We start from the raw sequence: 25,399 nt of genomic DNA, 5'->3' as shown, positions 1-25,399 counted from the left end.
CAGGGCATAGAGAGGGAAGTACAGACCCTTTCCAAAGAATTAGAATATCATGGAAAAGTTTATTTATTCCCATAATTCCATTCAAAACATTAAACTTCCATAGATTATAGATTCAGGGCCCACAACTTAAACGATTTCAAGTATTTAGTTGTTTATTTGTACATAATTTGGGCTTCCAGCTCATAAAACCCACGAAAACAGGATTTAAAAAAAATGTAATATTACATGAAATCACACAGTAATTACACAGTGAAACCATTGTCATTTAACCAGGTTTTGGTTCTTTTGGCAGTGTGGGCAGGTGCAAATCCTGCTGGAAAATGAAGGAAGCATGAAGTGCTCTGGAAATGTCCTGGTAGACGGCTGCGTTGACTCTGGATTTAATAAAGCACAGTGGACCAAAGTCCTCTTTTCTGATGAGAGCAAATTTCGCATCTCATTTGGAAACCAAGGTCCCAGAGTCTGGAGGAAGAATGGAGAGGCACACAATCCAAGATGCTTGAAGTCCAGTGTGAAGTTTCCACAGTCTGTGTTGGTTTGGGGAGCCATGTCATCGGCTGATGTTGGTCCACTGTGCTGTCCACTCAACGCAGCCGTCTACCAGGACATTTCCAGAGCACTTCATGCTTCCTTCATTTTCCAGCAGGATTTGCACCTGCCCACACTGCCAAAATAACCAAAACCTGGTTCAATGACCATGGTATTGCTGTGTAATTACTGTGGGATTTCATGTAATATTCTGATTTTTTGAAATCCTGTTTTCGTGGGTTTTATGAGCTGGAAGCCCAAATTATGTACAAATAAAAAGTTTTGGGCCCTGAATCTATAATCTATGGAAGTTTAACGTTTTGAATGGAATTATGGAAATAAATAAACTTTTCCATGATATTCTAATTTTTTGGAAAGGGTCTGTATAGGAAGAAGCTCCCCAATACAAGCAGTTTCCAGCCGTCTCAGCATGTGTTGCAGAGTTGGGCAGTTTTTCCTCATAGACTCTCTGTTAAAGGTTTCTCTAGGCTGGATGTGCTTAATATGGAGGAACTTGGGATGTCCAGCCCCCTCCCTGTAGAATTATTGGTGGTAAGTCACCTCCACCCCAATTGCCGGGCAGCTCTATCCTCTGCCTCTCCTTCACTGCAAGGACGGACAGAGAGGCTTTCCGCTTCTCTGTTTCAAAAAATCTACCGCTCATCTGCCCTTGCTGTCAGAGCTTTAAATGCCACCTCACTGCACACAGCATATCAGGCTGAGCTCATGAAGGAGATGAGGAGGCAGATCGACGCTGGGTCTCCTGATTCAGCACTGTGGGAAGAGATCTGCGTTATGCAGAGGTGTTGCCACAGCATGGGCTTGGCAGTGATGGGCGAAAGAGTGCTGTGGTTGGGATTATCAGGCCTGTCGGAAAGAGAGAAGACAGAGTTCCTTGATGCTCCAGTGGAGCCAAAAGCCCTTTTTGGGGCTGCTGTCACAAATATGCAGCAGCAGTGTGACCTTCGCAAGAAAGATGAAGAGGCTTTTGAAACTTGCCTTCCTGGGAAGCCCACTGCTCGACCCACCCAGCCCACACGCCCTGGGTTTTCCTCTGCTTCCAGGGTGGGACGGTCAGCGTACCCTAGGCTGCAGTACACACTTGGGTTTTATCCACAATAAAGAGTTATTGTCTGCAGCTTGCTGTAAAACCACCACTTTTCAATGTGTGTTAATGTCAGCAGCAGAAGGGGAGTCAGCTCAGATTTTAAAAGAAGAAATTTGGGTTGTACCCAGCACACAGACAATTCATCAGATTTACCTATCAGGACACAGCCTACAAGTTTTTGACAGTTCCGTTCGGGCTGTCACTAGCTCCAAGGCTGTTCAGCAAGTGTGTAGAAGCAGCGCTCACACCGCTGAGAATAATGGATCTAAGAGTGTCAGCATATTTGGCCGATCTACTGCTATGTGTGCCGTCACAACAGCAGGTGGAGAGAGAGACAAAAATGCTTGACTCTCATTTGGAAAGCTTAGGCTTCAAGATAAACGAGACAAAAAGCTCCTTGGTGCCTGCACAGATTTACCTGAGTTTCAGACTGAACTCACCTGTATCAAGCGTTACTGTTGGAGGAGCGCATCAGGTTAATTTGTGGCTGTCTATCCCTTTTTCAGAAGGGAAACAGAGTTCTGTTCAGACTGTTTACATCTTCTGGGTCTGATAGCCTCAACAGTTTCTGTCATTCCACTGGGACTGTTGCAAATGAGAGAGTTTCAGCACTGGATGGCGGCGCAGCTCTTGTGTCCAAAACGTCATGCATGCTCTCTGTCAGTGGAGAGATTGCTCTTTTCTCGAGTCAGGGACTCTGTTGGGGCAGTTTCTCTGAGGAAGGTGATTACAACTGATGTATCTCTCACAGGATGGGGTGCAGCACAGGCTCACTGGAAAAACTTACCTGTGGCAACATTTTTGCGAAACGCAAATACTACCAATACATACAGTACATATCATTGCAATTTCCAACAGAAATAAACACATTTATTTGGACATGCATTACATTGACTTTAAAACCTTGATATGACTAATGTGTGTACAGTGAAGTAAAGGTCATTTGTAAGTTTACTTATTGCTCAATATGTATATCTTTGTGTATGTATCTGTATTTACATTCACATTTACGTTTACGTCACTTCATTAAAAAATGAGACATAGTATATTTATGTAACGATTAAGGGTTTCTCAGAAAATCATTTACGGATACAAAGACAGTCCAGCAATGTCAATAATTCAAGGCATGTGACAGGAAGTTGTGTTTGAGTATGTGCAGATTCTTTTGCATGTGACTGCTGCAAATGTTCACTGACATGCAACAGAACTTTGTACAAGTGTACGTTATTTATGATCCTTCAACAAAATATTTAGAAAAAGTAAAAAATATAATGCTTGTGCAGAAATGTAATATACAGTGCGTGCAGAATTATTAGTCACGTTGATTTTCTGATCATATTTTTTTTTCAGGCACATTTTACCAATTCCAAACCACATTAATCGTAATAACTACTATTCATTTTGTATTTAATCATTTATAAGTGATATAATTGTTCATGAAGGCTGGAAATGAAAAACGCCTTATATTCAGGTGCAGTGTTGTGCAAGTTACTTCCAAACTGTAATACATTATACATTACTTGTTACTGTTATTTAAAAGTAATTCTTTACCTTACAATATTACTGTCTCAGAATTGTAATGCGTTACATTACTCCTGTATTACTTTTGAGTTACTTTCACCAAAATAACTACAGAAGTAGAACTTAACATTCTAAAATGACTAGGGCTGTAAAGATATGTGATATGAAACCGCGACACTCAGATCCACGAACCTGTGTCACGGTGCGTGGTGTGAGAAGGCAGAACTCCCCCTTCCAATTCCCAGAGTTATCCTTCCCGTCCAGATCCAAAGCTACCACATCTTTAAATTACTATTAGTATTATTTGAAATTAACATTATAAACAGGGGTGCACATAACATTTTTGGTCTTGTTCTCAGGGGAGAACCTGGGGTTGTTGCTTGGTCCTCACATTTTCAAATGCATTTTTTCCTTAACCCACCTCACGGGAGGAACAAATTAGAGGGATGCATAATATAGCCTATTGTTAAATATTGTTATTATCTGACTATACCTACATCAAAAAAAAAAAAAAAAAAAAATCGAGCACACTTTAAAATAGTCAAATTTTTATCAGGCAGTAGGCTAATATGGCCTAGTCGAGTCTATGCAGACTGCTTGTTATTATCAGAGATGGCAACGCCGGCGAAGGAGGTAACTTTACGTGACAAACTCAAAAAAGGAGAATTAAAAACAAAGGCAATAGAAGGTCATCCATCCATTTTTCCCCCAAAACGCTATAAATCCATCCTTTATATATATATATATTTTTTTTAAATTGATGGTTTGTATTTTTTTTTTTTACAGTATTTTGTCATTTATGAGGAAAAAAACAATCTTACGTGAGTGACAGTTCTCCATTACGGACGCGACCACTCTGAAAGCGCCGCGGCACTAAAAGACTTTCAAACTTTCACAGAGACCTCAAACAGAAAGCACAAAGCCTTTCTTTAAAGCGAATTTCGTTTTGGATTAATTGTATCTTAATTTTAATCCATGTTTCATTAACCAATTTCCTGGTTTTAATAAATAAAAAAAGTAAATAGGCTATCTTGATTGTTTAGGCTATTTTTTAATTATAGCCTAAGTGTAAAATATTAGGCTGTGTATACCGACATGGATCAATTATTAATATTAAATTTCATCTGTCTTTTGTAGGCATAGGCTAGCTGATGGCGCACCAACGAAAAATCCTAAATGATGTGCCAAAATGCGTTTTCTATTAGGCTACAATGAAAATATTGTATGGTCAGGTTTGCCGAAGTTCGTTTAATTTAGGCTATTTATTTATTTAAATAATTTATTTATTTTTGTCCATGTGCGCCGATCGGAGACGGAGTTCACTGCTGATATTCTGAGGTAAGAGAGTTTTCTAGTCTCGCGGCTGTCATCAGCAGCGCCTTGCATTGCCCAATCAGCGGATGGCGGGCGGGTGCGGTTTTGAAATTGGTCAAAAACGTTGGTGCGGACGGATGATGAGTTTTGCGATGCGGTTGCGGATGAAATAGCCCATCCGCGCATCTCTTGTTCTGAGGCCTATCCAACACCACAGATTGCGCACCTATCTATCCCCAAATCTTAGGTACGCAAATGAGGGTTGCGGCAATTCATCTGGTACGCATTGTTTAACTGGGTAGCGCATGCGCACCTGCGCACCACTTATGTGCATCCCTGATTATAAAATACGGACCTACACCACAAAACTAGTTTAGAATAAATTCTTTAAAATTGAGCAATTCCAGCGTGGACCTGACATTTGCTGTAAAAACGTGAATTCTCAGAAAATGCATTTAATACCAATTTGAAACGACTGTTTATATATCCATAGGCTACTCCCTTAATAAAGGAGACCATATATTAGAAAAATATCAATCTACACACATGCATTTTATATTTAATATGAGGGAAATAGACATGTATTCATGCGTGACAAAAAAATCTTTAACTTTTAGGTAGCAAAATATGTTTTAGTAATTCTGTGAATTACGCTAAGCAAACCAAAATTAATACTACCCACCGGATGAAGAAGGGTTGGCTCTCCACAGAACATAATATATTCATTTTATTTTATTTAATTTTTCGCATTTATGAGGAAAAAACAATGGTCGTGTCAGTTCTCAGTTATGGACGTGAGCGCTCTGAAAGCAGCACTAAAAGACTGCTTTAAAACTTTCACAGAGACCTCAAACAGAAAGCACAAAGCCTTTCTTTAAAGTGAATTTCGTTTTGTATTAATTGTATCTTAATTTTAATCAATGTTTCATCAACCAATTGCTTGGATAATGATTTAATAAATAAGAAGTAAATATAGTAGACGAGATAATCAGGGCACAGAGGCGGCTGCGCTTGAATTGAAGCGCGTCTCATAAATGAACCGAAACTCAGAGTCTACTTGCCTCACAGTCAGACATGTCTACTTTTAAACAGAGCAATTCAAAACGAAAGAAAACATACTGCTCTCTGGTTAGAAAGAAAACACAGAACAAACAGAGTAATGCGCATATGTCCATCCCGCGAATGTACAGTCTTCTTCTACCATATTCTCATTATTAGCCGCTTTTCCACTGGCCAGCGCGATCACAGAGACTGAAATCATGCCTCGCGGCACTCCTGCTAAACCTGTCCTACACACGCTTTTACTGGACTATGTCACACAATACAAAGGTACACCAGCAAGAGGGAGATGAATGAAATAAATCGCCATACAAATATATCAGAAGCTGTCATTTAGTCGTTATTTACAAACTTGGACACCACACGCGGCTATTGACTGACCACGAACATGTAATAACTTAGGCATTTTTCATTCGTTAATGTCTCGCGGTCTGGCTGTTTTTTTCCCCGTTTTTTTTTTTTTTTTTTTTTTTTTTTGAACAATTAAATTTTGGGCTAAAAGTGTGTTGTAACGCAAGCGTTACTGAACATGTACCGAGTAAAATATTACTGAAAATTGATTAGTAATGCCTTACACTACTGCGTTACAACAAAAAGTAATAAGTTACTGTAATACATTACTTTTGTAACACGTTACTCCCAACACTGTTCAGGTGTCCTAAACCTACCCCAGACCTACCCATAACCGGCGTCTCATATTGACGCTAAAGGGTGCCCTTTGCGTCGGATATTGAAGAAATTTCAAAAGCGTCAGTATATGACGCCCTAGGATGAGAATGCGTTGATATTCACTGCTCCATTTTGTGTCTGAGGGCAATGGGTTGCTAACATATGACACTCGTCCACTAAGCTTTATCTCTTTGTCAAAAGACATAAGTGCTGCAAGTTATCACTACAATGCAAAATAATGGTACTTTTTAAGCAACCATGTAATCCTGCTATCTTATAATGTCATGATGAACAAAGAATCATGATGTTCTTCATATGTCATAGCAAACTTTCTTGCTTCAGAAGTTTGTTATTGCTGCATGTCTGGAGTGTATGTGCTGTACTTTTTGTATTACATACAGTCTGCTCAATCAATGTTTATTTATCATAAGCTGAGCAAACAATATAAGCAAACAGTGGTTTTCTGTAGAAACTAGGCATAGAACAAACTTTCGTCTTTAGACACGTAAAAGCAGGGCACATTCAGTTTTTCCACTTAGACGTTAAAAACACCTATGTAGCATGATCATTGAAAAAGAAAAATTTCAGCAGTAGACTATTTCGGTCAGACTCCTTTCCCAGTTAGGACATTGAGCAAAGCGTGTAGGCTACTGCTTATATCACCACAAGGATGAAATGACAATGCCCATACACTGTACCTAAACTGATTGTTTACTGAAAGAGAAACAGAAATCTGTAAATGAGGCTAGATGGTTTCTGTTAGGTGTTACAGTTTTTTAAAACTGCTTATACACAGTTTCTGAAACTTTGGCCCTGTTAAAGGACAGCAGGGACGAGGAGAGGCAAGAATCCAACTGCAGAAATTAATGCAATTTATTCACAAAACAAAGGTAATCCACATTGAAAATCCAAACCAGGAACTGGAACATAATCTAAGGAACAAGAACGCAACAGCTTCACAAACACATGCAAAGATAACAACCATCAAACGACAACTGAATCACAGGGGTAAAAATATACAGAGAAACAATGGCTAAGGAACAACAGGTGAGAACAAATCAGAGTAACTATGGAGACAAACATGGTCAACTATAGAAACTAACAAGGGACAAGAGAAACACAGAAACATTTGGGAGCAGAGAATACTCTTCAACATAAAAGTCCATACAAACAAAAGTCACACCACCAGGATCATGAGAGGCTCCATTTCTCTACACACAAAACCACTAAACACGCACATAACATGCAAAATGTCACACATCTCTTGCAAAAGCAGACATTTCACTCAAAACTTTTTAAACTTATAAAAAGATGTGTTTTTGCATATCTCCACACATAAACCATCAAATGATTAGCCATATACACAACAAACTAAACACGGATGTGCAAAATGTGAAACACTTCTATCTTGCGTCATCTTCAGTGTGGATTGGAGTGCACAGGAGTTTGTCATAGCACTCACATGTACATGTATATGCACAAATACACTGTATATGCACAATTGTTGTACAAGTGATGAACTTCACAGTTACTGAACTGAACTGACATGAGCTGAATAATGACACTATTGGCTTGTTAGAGCTGCTTTACAGCAGAATTTGAATTGGTTATTATTGTGAAGCTACTTTGAAAAAATCTGTATTATATAAAGTGCTATAGAAATAAAGGTGACTTGACTTTGTATGCATTGAGTATATATCTACAAAATAAACATAAATGCAAGGGTAAAAATTGTATTTGTTTCTCAAAACATTGAGTTTTGATTTCTAAGTGATCGATTTATGTATTTTCACACACATTTGGGTGTAGGTAATTGGTAAATGAGTGTGGCATTTAAATGGTAGTGTTTTACAAATGAAAAACGAGCTGTTCGATCTAATGTAGAGGACTGTGTTTAAGTTTGTTTTACAAGTACAGTGTAAAGCAGAAAATGTGCTTGCAGGTTTGCGGACTTGGTCTGAAGATTAGGTACATGAGTGAATGGTTTCAATGGGAACTATAAAAACTATCACTTTTAGTGTGTAAGCAAAAAAAAAACTCAAAATAATGTTGCATAACAAATATCTCACAAGGGTCAGCACTTTCTCCCGAATCATTATAGAATTCAACAGATCCCAAACTATTCATTTTACATATTTACACATTTCAACAGTGTTTTCAGGAACCTCATGTTTGTAAAAAAGTATGCTTGCCTTCGTGTGAGAATGTAATCATAGCAAGATATGCACGATTGCTGTCTGCATGCCATCATTGTTTACTGTTGCTGATTCAAGGGCTCTCTAACCAACATCTCAGTGATCAATCGGCAGTCTTGACTTCCAGTTGTGGTTATATTCAACCAGCCTCATTTGTCATAAAGAAATGCAGGTTGAATAGCACAGCAGAGTCTGATAGAAAAAAGTTTCATGGTGTTGTGAAATACTTAAATAACCATACTAAAACTATAAACTTGAGAAATTATTATTTAGCTGTAATCTCTTGGATCTTCTAGAGGTTGAAACCGCTTACCATAAAACCACATCCCCTAAAGCATCTGACTAGCTGTAGATTGTTTTCAGCATTAACATAATTTGAAAGAACTAAAAAGAAAAATTTCATATTTGCTTTGCCTCTTTCTAATTTATAATACTTTCTTTAGATTTTTTACATTATTCTGCTTGTAAATAATTGTGTGTAACAAAGATCTAGCACTTTCAAACACATGGCTTAACCTTAACTATAAATTCCGCTGTCAGTGTAAAACTGCCCTTTTCAGTAAGTCTGTTTCTGAAATTCCTAAAACATATACCTCACCTACAGTAGTAGTGTTAAATTATAAGAATCATGATCTATCAGATCATGAGTGAATAAAAAAAATATTTGTATACGTTTCACACCCTGCAAGCTTCAGCAATTACAGTCTGAGCTTACACGGAAGTAAAATGTACCTCCCAAAAATATTTATTTCGTACAGTGGTTTTTGGAAAGACCACAGCTCACACACTGCTGCTGCACTTCTGGAAAATGGCATGCATAAAAAGTGACCTTATGTCCTGGATATTAAGGTTGCTTATTCTTGATGTTACATGTAGGTATGGTAAGATGAACGATTTATATATGTATACCATTGGATTTTTCAATACATTTGATTGTTTCCTTAATACTGATCCAAACGACAATAAAATAATTAAATGTGCATTTTGAGCACTGCAATGTAACTTATTGATATTACAAAAATATTAACTTTATTTTTCAATACTGATGCAATAAATTGATGTGGTTTTCACAGGTTTGTCAGGGAGATCTAATAACCAATGTCAGTTTATCCACTGAGCTTTAATCTGAAGTCCTGCTTCCCTGTTCCTTTGAATCAGACCTCTTGAAATCAAGCCAGTCCTGAAAAATAATCTGCATTTGTATCCTATCTCTAACCTCATTCATTACAGCATATTTCCTTATATATCTATTAAAATGTTTGGCTTACTGTAGAACATATTATCAATGTGAAACTAGTGCATTATCACATTTAAAGAGATGACCTTTGAAGATTTAATATTTAAATTTTTTGTGTAAACTTAATTTTTAATTATTAATATTTAAAAGGTATCTTGATTGTCTGCATAAATCTTGTTTTGTCAGATTTGAGGCCATACAGTTCTTCCCAATTATTTATTACCTAAATACATATTATATTTAAAATATGTAATATATCAAATTTGTGCTTAAAAAAATTGCAAATTTGACAATACATCTTTCATCGCAGCATTTATGTTCACTGTGCTCTAGACCAGAATTGGTTGCTCAGAATTGTGGCGATTATGACCTCTGGTGGTGGTTTCCATGAAACATCAATGTGACCTTTAATTCATTTTTGTGGATGTCACAACACCTATGAACACATCAATAGGTGGAAGGATTTAAGTTTGCCAAGTTACTACTGTTGATAAAGGGGGCAGTAAGCAAAAGGTATTGCATGTTTGATTTCTTTTTCCCTTTTTTTCCACATCTCTTTACAAGGCCTATTGATAGTGGTACAGTATCATCCATGTTAGATTTCCAAACTTATAAACGTCAAACCAAAATGACTGTCTAATGTGAATATCTTTGGACCCTTGGATGATCCAATTGCATTTGGAACCATGATGGATAAAAGACTAGAACAACCTCTTATTCACAAAATGCGTTTCCAATCACAGATAAGGTGCTGTTTAGCCTTGGGATGTTTTAAATGAATTTGTCACTACAGAATATGTGGAAGACAAAACCGATGCAGGACTTGTATTCTGGATTAGGGACAGTATAATAAAGGTGCATTAAATCAATTTATTTTAATATTATTAATTATTGCACGTAAAATTTGATGTTGCTTTTATTTAGTTTAGTTAAAATAGTTATCTTAATTTTGTTCTTAAGATGAAAAAATCAAACTGCATTTTATGAATTTGTAATAGGCAGTTGTTTCTCCAATTTTAAAAATAACAGGCCTATTACCAAACATTATTTTCTTTCGATCTAGTTCTAAAAAGTAGGTTTTTCATAACTTTCCCGCAAGCGGATCTATGGGCTGCCATAGACTTCCAGAGCGGAATAATAATAATAATAAATATAGCTGCAAGCAGCAATTATCGGGGCCAAGCGCAAGAGACATGCCAACATGGCTGGGATTGTCAGAACAACTGCAGCAAGGAGCAATTAAAGACATTTAAATATGAATTCAGGCAAAATGGCTGAAAAATCATATACATTGACTAAAAATATGATTTAATGGATTATCACTTTCGACCAATAGGTGGCGTAGTTACAAAATTGATGTGATGTGGTCAGAATGAGGTGACAATGACAAACCTTAAGACCAGTGGCATTACAATAGGCAGATTTATTCAAAAGTTATAAGCAATTTTGGAAATTTTGTTATAACTTTTTTACCACAAGGTGGCGCTACCCTGAAACTTTTTGAGTACCTCTAAGGCATGGTGCCGATGACTCATACTGAGTTTCGTAACGATACGCTAATGCGTTCATAAAGTATAGGATTTTATATCACAGTACTGTATTGAAGTCAATGGGAATTTCATGGTTTGTTCTATTATAGCGCCACCAAGAGGCTCAATCCCACCATTTTTTTTATGTGTCCTCAGAGTGAGCCTATACATCTGTGTGTCAATTTTGGTGAAAATATCTCAATTCGCTTCGGAGTTATAGACATTTATATGAAAAAACACGTAAAAAATTACTGACACCTGACTTTGATTGGATTTTACTACCCCTTACCATCAATATTTTCTTATTTGGGCATTAGCGTATAGCCAACGACCTATGTTATCAAACTTCTGACTGTGGTTTCGTCTCGATTGGTCTAACGGTTTTGAAGATATTGGCAAATGTTTTTTAAGCGCTAAATCACAACGCTACACAAATCGTAAGGCAAAACCTAGCATGTTTGGTATCGTTGGACTCGGCAAGGATTCAGGACTCCCGTGAAGATTAGTCAACCACAGCCAGAGTTATAAGCATTTGGAAATTGTATTTTACCACTAGGTGGCGCTGGTTCGAAACTTCTCAGGCTCCTTCAGGGCATCGTGCTGATGACTCATACCAAGTTTCGTAACAATCCGTTCATGTGTTCTTAAAATACAGCATTTTAGCACAAAATTCAAAATGGGCGACGCCTAAAATGGTCAATATGGACAAACTGGATATCACGTGCCCTGAATCTAACGAGACCACTTTTATGATTTTTGGACAAACCGTTCAGAAGTTATAGGCAAAAATAGCCATTTTTCGTATCTCCGGACCAGTAGGTGGCGCTGTGCCGAAACGCAGCATGTAGCCTCAGGTCATGCTTGTGATGACATGTACCAAGTTTGGTCTGAATACGATAAAGCGTTGCAGAGATACAGCTTTACGTCTGTTTTCGCAAGAGCTAAGTAAAATTGGTTTGTGCGTTTATCGAAAACAGTTTGACGAATCAATTTGAATTCCATAACTTTTTGTCGCCACTGCCTGAAGATGATCTGGTTCAATTTTCGTGCAAATCGCTACCGACCAAAAGTGGATGATTCTGCCTCCCTGCCGTCTAAAGATCTGAACGACGCCAGAACTGGGCTGAATGTCGAGCTCATCCACATCCTCTCAAAGGCCGTCAAGGAGCTTGGATTAGAGTGGTCTGCCCCAGAGAAGCCCACACGCAGCCACCTAGAGGAATGGCTCATGCCGGGGTGCCACCAACGGGCCCCTCGTCAGAGAGCAGCGCAGTTTTTCCCAGAGGTTCACAACAAACTCACCAGGTTGTGGCGTGCCCCCTATTCACCGTGCGTCCACACTTCAGCCTCCACCGCCCTCACTGCTAATTGACGCTGCCGGAGAAAAAGGGTATGAAAAGCTACCTCCTCTTGAAGAAAACGTGGTCGCGCACTTCTGCCCACCCACAGCCCTAGGATGGAAAGCTAGGTCGCCCGCCCCTCCAAACCCTGCAGGACAACTTCAGCCCTACACATCGGCTGGTCAAGCAGGCTCTGCCCTCCACACCATGGCGGTCCTATAGGTTTTCCAGGTCAAACTCCTCCGCTCCATGGACAAGTCTGGCCTTGGACAAGACCCTGCTGCTTTTAGAAAGCTGTGCAGAGCAACGAATTTGGAACTGTGCGCTACAAAGACAACCGCCCAGGTGATCAGCAGGGCCATGGGCAGCTGAGTGGTGTTGGAGCACCACTTGTGGCTGAATTTAACAGAGATTAAGGATGCAGACAAAGCTGCATTCCTCAACTCCCCAGTCTCCCCCACAAGTCTCTTCTGCCTCGCGGTGGATGGAATCACGGAGCACTTCAGCACAGCACAGAAGTTGTCGAAGGCAATGCGCCACTTCTGCCTAAGCACTCCAGTTCTGCAGCTGCTTCAAATCGCCAAAGAAGCGTGGCGACTCAGGAGCCCGCAAAGCCAGTGCCTTTGACCACTCAGCCCAAGCTTGAGCCTGAGTCTCGACAACGCCCCAGCACCGCCGAGCGCTACCCGTTTCCTATGTGCCAGGGTCCCCAGCTTAAGATAACTTTGGCCTCTGAGCCACAGAAGCCGCCCTGATCTATCAGGAAGAAAGAGGAGAGGGCTAAGTCTTGCTGCGACCGGACCACCCTCTACAAAGTCTCAAGTCTGCCTCCCAACCCCCTGTTCAGTTCCAAGTGTTGGAGGCGATGTGTTTGTTGCAAGCACTGGGCCCATACATTTGAATGTTCATGCAACAGACGCTGATATAGCGAACAAAATAAAAGACAAACACATTCAAAAAAGAGCACTTTTCCTCTTTCCAATACTACGGGTGTCAGTCCCCTGTCTCAGCACAGCGGCCTATCACCCGCACCGCTTCAGATCCTCGCCACTCGGGCCCAGGCTTGGGAAGCCACCCCCAGAGTGTCAAGTTGGGTTCTGGACACAATCAAACAAGGTTACTTCAATGCGCTTGCAGACCCCCTTCGAGCCGCATCAGTCGGCCGAGCCGCGGCCCCTTTTGCCCTTCTGCTAGCCCTAGCTTAGTCAAGTGAGTAGGTGACTTACAGGCGCTTTCTGTGAGTGCGTCTTGCCTTAAGCTTGGGCCAAATGACTGTAAAGTTATTCTCAAACATGCTTTCTCATGGGATAACTTTAAAGGGGTGGTTGATTATGATTTCACTTTTCTAACTTTAGTTAGTGTGTAATGTTGTTGTTGCATAAACAACATCTGCAAAGTTAAGAAGCTCGAAGTTCAAAGCAAAGGGAGATATTTTCTTTTAAAGAAATTGTTTTTTAAGGACTATAATAAACGGCTGGTAGGGACTATAGGACATTCCTCCCAGGTTAGTGACATCACTAACCCTAAAATTTACATAAACCCGCCCCCGGGAACGAGATTTATAGATCTATTTATAGATATATCATGACAGAATATGCTAATCAATGACTAGAAGATAACTACACATAAGCTACATAAATTCATCAACTAACTATTCAGAAATGTTGTCTACATGTTGTCACTTCTTCTTGAGGCTCTCCATCACTGTCTAACTCTGGTTTGAACATAAAAGTTTTTTAAATGTTCAGTTTGTGTCTGTGTGAGGTAATTGAAGCTGCAAACACACAAGAGCTCTTGAAGCTCCGCCCTCTGTGCCGGGAGCAGGGACACACACAAAAACGGTGTGTTTTTGCTCACCCTCAAAAAGTAACAATTTTAACATGCTATATACAAATATCTGTGGGGTATTTTGAGCTAAAACTTCACATACACACTCTGGGGACATCAAAGACTTATTTTACAACTTATTTTACAAAAGGGCACCCCTTTAATATCTTCATCTGTGAGGCCACTCGAGGTCAGTAGGCTAATGCCATTCTTAATATTCCACCAATCACAGCTGACAGACACAAATTATGTTTTTTACGTACCTCCACAGCCAAGTTGCCCTTTATCACCATCAGTCCTTTTAACTTATATTGGATATCATTTAACACTGTTATTAATATACTTAATTATATTAAAAATCTAAATATATACGTGAAGAATAGATTCTGAGTAGATTCTCTCTCAGTATTTTTTTCTCATTTCAAAGCATTTACTCCTGAATAAAATTAATACTTGAAGCAAAATACCTGAGTATAAAGTAATGTAAATTATAATAATACAAATTTTCAGCCATGTAAAAAGCATAGCTATACTTGTGCGTCTTTTTAAAAGCTTGAGTTCAAATTCAAATGTCCATCTTAATACAAATCAAGTGATTTTGTGTAATAGTGAAGATTAAGTAGGCTACATGCATGCACACACCATGAGCATATTGTCTTGAGGCCACTGGCGGAGTAGGTAGAGCGTAGGTGCATATTACATAAGACACTTGTCCAACAGCCCCTTCACCTCTTTGAAGCAAACATCAGAGTGCATTGTTTCAAGGTTTGCAGCACACGCTCCTGATGTTTACCTGAGAGAAAAAAACATCCTTTCTTTCTGTGTTGGACTTTAGGGCTTTTTACTCGGCGTTTTTCACCTCTAAATGGTAAGGTTTATTTTTGGTTATGTTTATGGTTTTTAATCAGTCCTTTCAGGAGATGTTATTGTAGAATCATTCAAGCAAGAATATAAGAGTGATCCATTAACAGTCATTAATATAAACATAATAATTATACAAAGACATTATATTCTCAGCAGCATATAAGTATTTAAAGTTTGCGAACATTGTAAAACATGAAAGCTCAGCAAACATCATCATTGTGCAAAGACCACCTGTGATGTGCAGACGGAAACTGGTGAATAGATGTGTTTGTTGCTGTGGTTTCTCAGGTTTGAGCAGATATGCTCTCTCGTTTCTTTGAAACAGCCATCTCCAGGCCAGGCTGCACGGCAGAGATGTTGCACCGATGCAACAGCATCTAATTTTAGAAAACATTCTGAAAGGTGAAGTAAAGGGTTAGGACAATAGAAGAAGACTTCCAAATTTTACGAAACTGGAAAGTACTCCATCCTTTTCTGTAATGTGTTCTATAACTATAGCATTAATAATCATCATGAGGACGCTGGAATTCACACATGTGAGTAAAAAATTTACTGGCTACCTTATCACAACTTTGCATCCAAGAAGACTCTGACAGTTTTACAAGTATGATTAATTCACTAAATTAATGCAGTCAAAAACATACCATATTGTGTATGAGTATATTTGATTGTGTCCCGACACTAATTCTTAAAATCATACTTTTTAAATACTATATACTGATATATTGTCTGTTTTTTGTTTTACATGTTACAAATGTTCTGTCTGAAAGGCAGAAGAATTTGTACAAGGTGAATCAGAAATCTCAAAGGACACAGTGATGTCCTTTTGGCCCTTCATTGCAGGAGGAGCAACAATTATTATTTTTCTTCTTGTGGTCACAGTGTGTTGCATCGTGCATAAACAAAATAGTAAGTATATCACATAAATTCTGAATAAATTTTAAATATAAAATGTTTGCATGCTCAGTAATGTAACATAATCTCTTTCTTTCAGAAACATCAGATCAACCATATTATGCAAACCGCCAGCAGGGTAAGCAAATAACTTGTTTTTACAGTATTTTTTACACTTACTATTACAGTATTGTTATTATATACAGTAGTATTCCACGCACATATACTATATGGGACCATTTTCAGTAACACACGGTCTCATGAATCAAATTAAGTTTCAAGTTTTAAAAGATGGTGACATCCTGTTTCAAACATTGTCTTTCTCTCATTGTGATGATAGTTCGAGATGCCAGCAAAGATCAAATCATCTATGGTGAGTTTGATGAGTATTTCTTGTTTTCCACAAATTATCGTATATTATAATACTGTTAGTAAAGGCATGACCAGATTTTTTTATCAGAGACATTATATTTATAGATTTATCAATATATAAATATTATATTATAATTCTGCCGCAGAGAATGATCAAGAGTTCAGAAAAAATACCTCCAAAGGGAAAAGTGAGTAATAAATAAATAAATAAACGAAATTACTTTTATTATGGAAATATACGCAATAGATTACAGTTTTTTTCCACTTTGCAGGAAAGTTTTCATCAGCTTATATCAACAGGCCTGAAAATAAGGTTGCAATTTATGTGAACAGTGCAGCAGAAGCAGAGGAGACATATGCAAACTGCACTGACAATGATTATGAAAATGTGGAGTAATCTGAGGGGACATGACTGCGGTATTCTTCATTCTGTGTTTTCTTTTGTGCACACTACCAACTTAAGTGGATTGATGATATAAATAAAGACAATTCAACATTTCAGGCTTATTTGGGTAAGACAACTGATAATGGAAAATAATAATGCAATGATCTGTTACCATTTGGGTGACTAAACCATTGTGGGACAAAGTCAATTGTATAGGCTACTCCAGTATATTTGACCAAATCTTGTATTTGTCAAAAATGGCAGTGTCTTCTTCAAAACTTGACCTCTTTGCAAACCTTGTCCACAGTGTGAATAGTCATGATAATTTGTTAACTGAATGTTTTACGTTTAATAACTAACTAATAATTCCTGTGTTACTTATAGATGCAGGTCATAGCTACATCACAAGTCTGTCAATGAATGAAAATTGTGTCTTATTTAATAAACACACGTTTTGGCCTAATTCTATTTATTATTATTTTTTCGAGTAATAGCCTATGAGGTTCCTGTAAATGTTTCCCTGTTTAAATACATTACACGTTTCTTTTCATGGTTTTCCTAGTGACTGTATTCAGAACAATAGGTCTTGGCTAGACCAGATGCGTTTGTACCTTTGTACACTGTAACCATTGGAATAGAAAAGCACTGTATATGACGTGTTATCGGTAGTGACGTAAACGTACACTTCCGGAGGTGTGCAGCCCGCGATTGCTGGAAGTTAAAACAAATTTGGGACATAATTTGAGCATTAAGCTATGCAATGTGGATGGTTAAAAAAATAAACGCAATCCAGGTAAGACACCCGACTGAATCCTTCCCCAAAGTTACTGTTAGATAATGCACGTGCATAACGAAAGACACGGACAGTGTTGCAACTTTTGTTACTAACCACCAAAACATTGATGACAAACCAGAGAGCTCTCTTCATGCTTTTACAGTGTCAACCACATTTTACTGTCAAAATGTGCATGACACATAGAATAGATAGAAGTTTTCCTTGATGTGGACACCGTACCTATATCAAAATAACTAATTAATAATAATTGTTGACAATTAAAAGTGACTTAGAAAACAAAACCAGAAAGTCTGAAAAGTATTTTCTAACTATTTTGTTCTCCAGGTGTTCGAATGGATAAGTTTGTAACTCGGCACAGAAAAAGATCAGTTGTTGAGGCAGATGAATCGAAATCAGAGGAACCGATCAAGAAATGCAAAGATGAGTGTGAGGTGGAAGAGGAGTTTTCTCAGCCAATTCCCTGGCAGAAGTTTGAGGCAGAGGGATTGGACTGTGATTACAGTTTTCTATTTGACAAAGAGGAGGCTGATCACCTTTTAAACCAGCTAGAAGAGGAGGTGGTGTATTTCACAGGTATTGAATGTGCTTTTGTATCATGTACACTAACATACCGTTCAAAGGTTAAAGCTGCAGTCCGTAACTTTTTGGGATTAAAAATTATCCAAAATAAATTTTTGAGCAAGTACATAAACAGCCAGTGTTCAAAACTATCTGCTTGCCTTAGCTCGATTCAAAACAGTAAGCTTGTAATAATGTTTTTAATTCCAGTGGTATTGGTGGATTTCCGCGGGAAATTCGAGCATGTCTTTGCGTCATTACGTCACATCTGTACACATAAAGAAGGTGTCTCGGCTGTGTTAGGTGTGAGGATGTTGGAGGTGGAGATTTATAGCCTTTTCTCACAGCACTTGATATAATCAAGGGAAGGGCATTAAATGTAGTCACGCAATGCTGATGTTGTTAACATGAACAATTTGAGAACAAAGTATAATTTGCACGATTTGATGTGATTATGATAAGTGATCGTTAGATTTAATCAGCACGATTTACTGCAATGCTTTTTTTCCCTTAGTTGGTCAGAACAAAAATGGATGTTACTTGCTTGTTCAGATGAAATTTTCCGGTGAAAATTCTTATGTTGGTCATACTTCCAAAAAGTAGAATCTGTAATTCCGAATTACAGTATATCCACACTGGCGCGGCGACTGACAGCCGCACATTCTCCTTAAAACATTGGATTCATCCGCGCTGTGCCATACCGAGGCACAACCCATGTAAAGTTGATAATTCTACGAATAACTGCAATTGCAGATTTCGAACAGAGATGGCGACAAAGAGGAAAAACTACAGACTGCACCTTTAAGTAAAAAAAAGAAGCCCATGCTTATAATGAATTATATCCCCATTTATACTTATTTATAAGTATTACTATTCTATATATTTATAAAAACTCATGTATGGTAATGAATGTTATTTTGATTTGTTAAATTCTCCTCCGCCATATGCATGGTATTGCTTATAGCAGTTTGAAATTATACTTACAAAAATATTGTTGCAGTGTTTTGCTAGTATGTAAGATTAAAAAAAAGATCCATGTTTGCATCCTATGTTTTCACTTTACTTAAAGCCATCAATGATGCATTTATAAAGCTTAGTAACTGTATTATCACTCACAATAAGTATTTATAAGAACACAACATGGCTATTAATAACAATATATTCACTTAATTGACAGAAATAAATCTGAATTACTATTTTTTTTAAACTATAATAACATTATAGCCATGCAGGCTGCATCTTTATAAATACATTCATGGAATCATACGACTGACTAATTAATACTTATAAATAATAAGTATAATGGATTATGAGCATGCACATTGAAAAAGCAAATGCATGACATATCATTTTAAAAATAATATAAATGTAACTGTTCTTATAATGCAGTATGTCTTAATGAGTCTTTATAAATATATTTATAGAATAGTAATACTTATGCTATAATTCATCATAGGCTTCATTGAAAGTGTTTTCATAGAAAGTCTCTTATGCTTACCAAGACTGCATTTATTTGATAAAAAAAAATTACAATTTAAAATAACTATTTTCTTTTTCTATTTTAATATATTTTAAAATGTAATTTGCTGTGATGGCAAAGCTGAATTTTCATCATCATTACTCCAGTCATCAGTCATAGGATTTTTCAGAAATCATTCTAATATGATGATTTGATGCCCAAGAAATATTTCTTATTATTATCAATGTTAAAAACAGTGTTACTTGTGGTGTTTTTCAAGATTCTTTGATTAATAGAAAGTTTAAAAGAACATATTTTACCTGTAACAATGTAATCACTTTAATGCATCCTTAATCTTATCCTGAATAAAAGTATTTGTTTGAAAAAAATCTTGCTGACCCCAAACTTTAGAACAGTTTACATTGGCGTTACAGATAATGTACAATGTAACTTCATTATTATATTTGTACCAAATGCTGTGTGCCATATTACGGTTATATAGTACTCCATCCTGTTGTTTTTTGGATGCTGATTGTGTTAGTGTCCAGTGTTTGAAATGTTTTGTGTTTCCATTTTCTCACGTGACAAAGGTGACGAAGCTAAAGTACAAGTGTATGGAAAGTCATACAATGTTCCAAGGAAGCAAGCGACATACGGGGACGAGGGACTGATGTACTCTTTCTCTGGAGTCCATCTCCTGGCTAAACCGTGGACTCCCACTTTGGAACACATTCGAGATGCTGTTACCAAGGCAACAGGCCATACATTCAACTTTGTTTTGATAAACAGGTAATTTAACTCTCTGCTGTTGACACGTAGACACCACTGTCCTACCTATGAGCCTGAAGTGGTGCATTGCTTCACATAGAAGTCATGTTCTTTGAAAATGAGGAAAGTATGTTTATGGTTTACATCAGGTATAAAGATGGTCACGATCACATAGGAGAGCATCGGGATGATGAACGGGAACTCGACCCTGCCTGTCCTATTGCCTCTGTATCGCTAGGGGCTGTCCGAGACTTCATTTTCCGACATAAGGATGCACGAAGTGGTTCTAGCAAACGTCAGATTGAGCCTGTGAAGCTGGAGCTGGCTCACGGGAGTCTTCTGCTCATGAACTATCCCACAAACACATACTGGTATCACAGTCTTCCAGTCAGAAAAAAGGTCAAAACGCCACGCATCAACCTCACTTTCAGACGCATAGTGAAAAACAGACAGAAAACTAGCATTAAAATGGAGTGATTGTACTCTGCATCTTACCAGGTATTGCTGTGGGCCATGTTAGTTGTTCTACCACTAGAGTGAGCACTTTTCACATTATCACAGGGTTCGGCTAATCAAATATGCAGTAAATCTTTGTTGTTTTTCACATTCAGACATCTCTTGCGCACTCTGTTATCAGTTTATTTTAATTATGTATCACGTTATGATTTATTAGTCTTTACACCAGATCATGTGCAGTAAAAATGTATCTAAGGAAATCAAGCTTCAAGCACATCTTTACTATTCAGAGCATATTCTGGCTTGATATTTGGCAACAAAATGAATGAGCATTGAAAGGAAATATTTTCTTTTATTTGTTTTTGTTTTTTTTGTTTTTTAGAAAACCAATAAACTACATGTGGAATAAATAGGATAGACACAACCATAGTTCTGTACAAGACATTTCTATTATAGACTGGGAAAGAAAAAAAAACAATATGGTCCCAATGAATACATTTTGCTAAAAGTTTCAAAGATTGAACTACAGAAGGCAATAGTTTGGCGAAATACTGTGGCAAAAACATAAGGGTAGCAAAAACGTAATCGTATAAATATATACATTTTATTTTTCAAGCATACGTAACAGAGTAAGTTTGAGAAAGTCATACTTAGTGTTTACATTCCAGCACTGCTGGACTGAGTATGAGGTATTCGCACAGCTGTCTACCCATAACCTGCCTGTGGTACTATCTAATCAATGTCACCTTTTTCCTTGGACGACGACACATGCAGTCAGTACAGTTGCTGCTAAAAGAATCAGTCATTTGTGAATTTGATGTATCAAAATGATGCAATTATTGTATCTCTTATGTACGTTGGAAGGTTGTAGTGCTGTTGAAATGGCAACCAGCATTTCAAAGCTTGGTCTGACTTGAGCATTAGTGAAAATGAACATTTTCGGCTTACCTACTGTAGATATTTGAAAAACAAATAAACAAATGAGAACCAAAATGTGGGCACTTTTGTAGAAGTGTGTACAGTCAAAAACAAGACGCGAAAAAAATAAATCCTCTTCTCAGTAATACAAATGCACTCAACCAAGCAGGGCCTATGCTACAAGCTATGGTCTTCACAGGAGAACTTGAATAACTTGTGACTAGTACCATTTGCAGTATTTTTTTTATATTTAGCTACTTATGGTGAAATCTCTCTAAACTACAGCAGCAGAAATCATTTACTTTCACCGTGATTAAAAAAACAAACAGTGTGTTGACCTTCCTGAGTGAACAAGAAAAGGTGATGATACAAATTTTTTAAAAATCACAAATGGCAGTTGATATCAATGCCAATTTAGAAAAACTATGGCAGTTCCAGTGCCATTTCATTTGACAATACTGATCTTGGCAAAAGAAACAGCACGTAGTGATTGTAGGGCAGCATGAACTGTTTTAGGATCAGTACACTGTCTCACAGCTTGATTCATTACCTTAACTCATACAAAGATGATCCAGACATGCCCTTTACACTAAAACTGACCGCAAAAGACAGGGTTCTGGCTTAAAGTGAATAGATGGCAGTAGGGATAAGTGTAGAACTGAAGAAAAACCTCCTTTATGTTGTGATGTGTTTCAGGATAAGAGACTGGGATCGCAAATGCATAACAGCTGGTAGAAGATGGTTAACTTTCTTCAGAGGAAGAATCGATTTTCCCTTTTTTGCTTGAGGGAGCACCATCTTCCAATTCCTTCAAAAGAAACCACTGAATCAGTTGATTGATCTCTGACTGAAAACTGTTGCTATATCTACTTAAATTATTACTTTTACTTTTTTTTTAACCTTCATGCAAGTGACACGGTTAGCATGTACCTGGGCCGATTTGGAAGAGTCTAAAAAGTGCTCCGAATCTCCTTGTGACTTGCTGTCCCTTTTGGCTGTCCTAGACTCTGATGAGCAGTGGTTTTGTTCTGAAAATAAAAAAAGTGAAATTAAAATAAACATCGAAGGATAGAGAAGAGAGGATAGTGAGCTTGTAGAGGATCCATTGCAGTGACTAACCACTCTTATGATCCTGACCAGAAGAAGGCTGTTTGGAAGGATATTGGTCACTTTTCAAGTCATTGCTGTCACTCTGAGAAACTGCCATGGGTTCTGGTGCAGGACTAGCGTTGTTGCTGTTCTCCTGCTTCAATGGGGAGGAGTCTGCAATGGAGCTCTGGTTACTGTTATCATCTGTAGGTGAAAAACAGAAACACAATTAAAAAGGTGGGACAAAGGATTTGATAAATTCTTGAACAGCTTTCAAACAGTATATGACATATGTTAATGGGTGGTTAAAGAATAGCAAATTACATCAATTCAATTGGAGTGTTTCATCAACTATTGGTTAAGAAGGAAAACAGACCATTCAAAGCCATTAATAGTATATTATTATTATTATTATTTTTTTTTAAATGGATAATTGGAGGTAATTTCTACAGGTAATACAGGTAATTTCTGGCATAACAGTATTAATACATTCTTAGAAGACCAACTGTTCACAAATCACATATATAATCTCAATTTGGTGTAAAAAAAACAACAACACTAAAATTTATAATAATTGCCAAGTAACAGAGCCTGAAAAGGCTGTATGAGCATTATTTTGAGATGCGATTAGAGTCTGATAACTGTCATGTCTGCAGCATTACCATGCATATCCATCATTCCAGGAGAGGAGCTGTTCTCAGGGGTCGTGACCTCAGAGCCATACTTGTCATCTTTGCCTTTCTTCTTGTTTTTGTTCTTCTGTGTGACATAAATATATACATATATATATATATATATATATATATATATATATATATATACATACACACACATACATATGCAATTAAGCCATGTAGAGAATATTGAAACATGTTTAAAACATATATTGCAAAATTAATGTTGGCTTTGTGTGTGATGCTACATCTAAAACGTGTAATGATCTGGGCCACCAGCAACAAAAACACATTTTTGGCACTAGTGACCTCAATCCCACTATGAATTTACCTTTTCTAATTTAAAAAATAAAATAAATGATTCATATGAAAAACAGATTGAAAAAGATTTATCAGTTAAATCGGCAAAAAATGACAATAATTGGGTTTATTGGTACTGACTAGAATTGCAATAGCAGAGCATTATGGTGATTAAATGTCACTTACATCATCTGACTTGGGCTCTGTCACTGGTACCCACTTGTAGATTCGTAGAGACGTGTCACCAACAGTCACCCATTTCTTCTCCCTGGAGATGCATGTTTTTGTTAGATATCAAAGACAAATGAGACCGCAAGCAAATGAGTTTAACAGAGGATGAACTCTTTAATCATTTACATTTATAGGTATAAGAAATCTCTGCAGAGGTTTGTTTGTTTAAAAAGTATTTCCAGAATATGCAATGCAACTGATAACATATCAATGCATCTAAAAAACTATTTTTACTGTAAATATACACGAGGTTAACTCTCTCCTCAATAGTGTACGTGGTGGACAGGGTAGAACAACACTAATTAAACTTAATTGATATTTACTTTAAAAATCACTTTTTACTAGCTCACAGAATAGGATCATTTCAATCACACTAATGTCATTACAAAATTACGATTTTCCTTATTTAATTCTATAATAATTTTATTTCTAAATAAAGTTTAGAAAGATACTGTTGTTGTATTATTAATCTCATAACCATTTTGCTGGGGAAATTATTTGAAGTTGAACTGAAGTTTAAGCACAACCTTCAGAAGTTTTTGGTAAGTGTAACTTAAAGCTCCGCGCTGAGTTTAAACCCCCGCGCGCGGATAAAACTCTTCTCACGCTCCGTCTCTCAGAAGCGCGAGTCTCTCGCTCTGTCTCAGGTGAGATGAACTAGAGTCAAATGCCCATTCAGCGGCACTTTTTGTTTGGTACGGACGTTTGACTCTAGTTCATGTCAGCCCGTTCAGTTACTATTCAGCCGGCATTACAGGCTCAAACAGCAAAGCCTTCATGTGACTGCATCGAAATGGCTTCTAGGTTCAACCCACATAAACATTTAATGGAAGAAAAATGCGATGAACATTTTTCCTAACTAATTTTTCAAAAGCCGACAAAAACCCCAGCCGCGCGAAGAAACAGCACATCTGACTGAAATTGGAGTGGAATAAACGCTCTCTTTCCTTTCCTTTCATTGTTTCTCGTTGTCTCTCCTCCCCCACAGGCTGTCTGTACTGTTCGTTAACGGGTAGACGCTCTCTTACCATTTCCGCACTTTTTCAATTGCAGCCATAACCCGCTTGATGTCATCTTTCGCCCTGCTCCGCGTCTCCGCTCGAACCGACCTGCCCGACATTACTGCTGTTGGTAAAATATATTTTTGCTCGCTGCCTGTTTAGACACAATACGAATGCACACAGCACAGGAGAGAGGCGGGGTTTGTGCGCCTGCGCTGAAGCCAAATGCCCTCGAAGCATGAGAGACACGGTCAATGCGGGTATGCGTTTTGCTCCTTTGTTAGCGAACAGAGAAAAGAAAGCGACA

The 25,399-nt window shown here is 37.7% G+C and overlaps 3 protein-coding genes across 5 annotated transcripts; 2 read left to right on the top strand and 1 right to left on the bottom strand.

The window, feature by feature from the left end:
• The first annotated feature begins 15,004 nt into the window (after positions 1 to 15,004).
• Positions 15,005 to 17,305, top strand: LOC311082610 (uncharacterized protein). 2 transcript variants are annotated; one of them, XM_084113547.1, is made up of 7 exons: positions 15,005 to 15,195; positions 15,480 to 15,727; positions 15,962 to 16,100; positions 16,186 to 16,224; positions 16,426 to 16,458; positions 16,604 to 16,645; positions 16,730 to 17,305. In XM_084113547.1, the coding sequence occupies exons 2-7, from the start codon at positions 15,671 to 15,673 to the stop codon at positions 16,852 to 16,854; spliced, it is 435 nt and encodes a 144-aa protein (XP_083969673.1). In that variant the 5' UTR covers positions 15,005 to 15,195; positions 15,480 to 15,670; the 3' UTR covers positions 16,855 to 17,305. The 2 variants fall into 2 exon arrangements, with proteins under 2 accessions (XP_083969673.1, XP_083969672.1); XM_084113546.1 differs by having other exon boundaries at positions 15,013 to 15,195; positions 15,517 to 15,727.
• On the top strand, positions 16,830 to 21,308 carry alkbh2 (alkB homolog 2, alpha-ketoglutarate dependent dioxygenase). 2 transcript variants are annotated; one of them, XM_084113544.1, is made up of 4 exons: positions 16,830 to 16,969; positions 17,963 to 18,211; positions 20,246 to 20,444; positions 20,573 to 21,308. In XM_084113544.1, exons 2-4 carry the CDS (start codon positions 17,971 to 17,973, stop codon positions 20,898 to 20,900), a joined length of 768 nt encoding a protein of 255 aa, XP_083969670.1. In that variant the 5' UTR covers positions 16,830 to 16,969; positions 17,963 to 17,970; the 3' UTR covers positions 20,901 to 21,308. The 2 variants fall into 2 exon arrangements, with proteins under 2 accessions (XP_083969670.1, XP_083969669.1); XM_084113543.1 differs by lacking the exon at positions 16,830 to 16,969 and adding an exon at positions 17,507 to 17,635.
• On the bottom strand, positions 21,212 to 25,331 carry bcl7a (BAF chromatin remodeling complex subunit BCL7A). Its single transcript, XM_084113545.1, has 6 exons — positions 25,120 to 25,331; positions 24,047 to 24,128; positions 23,549 to 23,645; positions 22,917 to 23,090; positions 22,728 to 22,825; positions 21,212 to 22,605 (listed from the first exon to the last, which is right to left on the bottom strand). The coding sequence occupies exons 1-6, from the start codon at positions 25,209 to 25,211 to the stop codon at positions 22,540 to 22,542; spliced, it is 609 nt and encodes a 202-aa protein (XP_083969671.1). The 5' UTR covers positions 25,212 to 25,331; the 3' UTR covers positions 21,212 to 22,539.
• Between the last annotated feature and the right edge of the window lie 68 nt (positions 25,332 to 25,399).

The sequence above is a fragment of the Abramis brama genome, assembly GCF_963993115.1.
Source record: "Abramis brama genome assembly, chromosome: 5".
In the NCBI taxonomy this organism is placed as follows: domain Eukaryota; kingdom Metazoa; phylum Chordata; class Actinopteri; order Cypriniformes; family Leuciscidae; genus Abramis; species Abramis brama.
The sequence above is the reverse complement of the archived record's forward strand: the minus strand, read 5'-3'. Positions and strand labels throughout refer to the sequence as shown.

Bases quoted from the DNA above. Each gene is read 5' to 3' on its own strand.
- LOC311082610 (XM_084113547.1), top strand. From the start codon at position 15,671: ATGTGTTCTATAACTATAGCATTAATAATCATCATGAGGACGCTGGAA. The intron at 16,225-16,425 runs GTAAGCAAATAA...TTGTGATGATAG, and splicing joins TTATGCAAACCGCCAGCAGG to TTCGAGATGCCAGCAAAGAT. The intron at 16,459-16,603 runs GTGAGTTTGATG...ATTCTGCCGCAG, and splicing joins CAAAGATCAAATCATCTATG to AGAATGATCAAGAGTTCAGA.
- bcl7a (XM_084113545.1), bottom strand. From the start codon at position 25,211: ATGTCGGGCAGGTCGGTTCGAGCGGAGACGCGGAGCAGGGCGAAAGAT. The intron at 23,646-24,046 runs GTAAGTGACATT...TATGTCACACAG, and splicing joins CAGAGCCCAAGTCAGATGAT to AAGAACAAAAACAAGAAGAA. The intron at 22,826-22,916 runs GTTAGTCACTGC...TTTTATTTTCAG, and splicing joins TGGTCAGGATCATAAGAGTG to AACAAAACCACTGCTCATCA.
- alkbh2 (XM_084113544.1), top strand. From the start codon at position 17,971: ATGGATAAGTTTGTAACTCGGCACAGAAAAAGATCAGTTGTTGAGGCA. The intron at 18,212-20,245 runs GTATTGAATGTG...CACGTGACAAAG, and splicing joins GGAGGTGGTGTATTTCACAG to GTGACGAAGCTAAAGTACAA. The intron at 20,445-20,572 runs GTAATTTAACTC...GGTTTACATCAG, and splicing joins AACTTTGTTTTGATAAACAG to GTATAAAGATGGTCACGATC.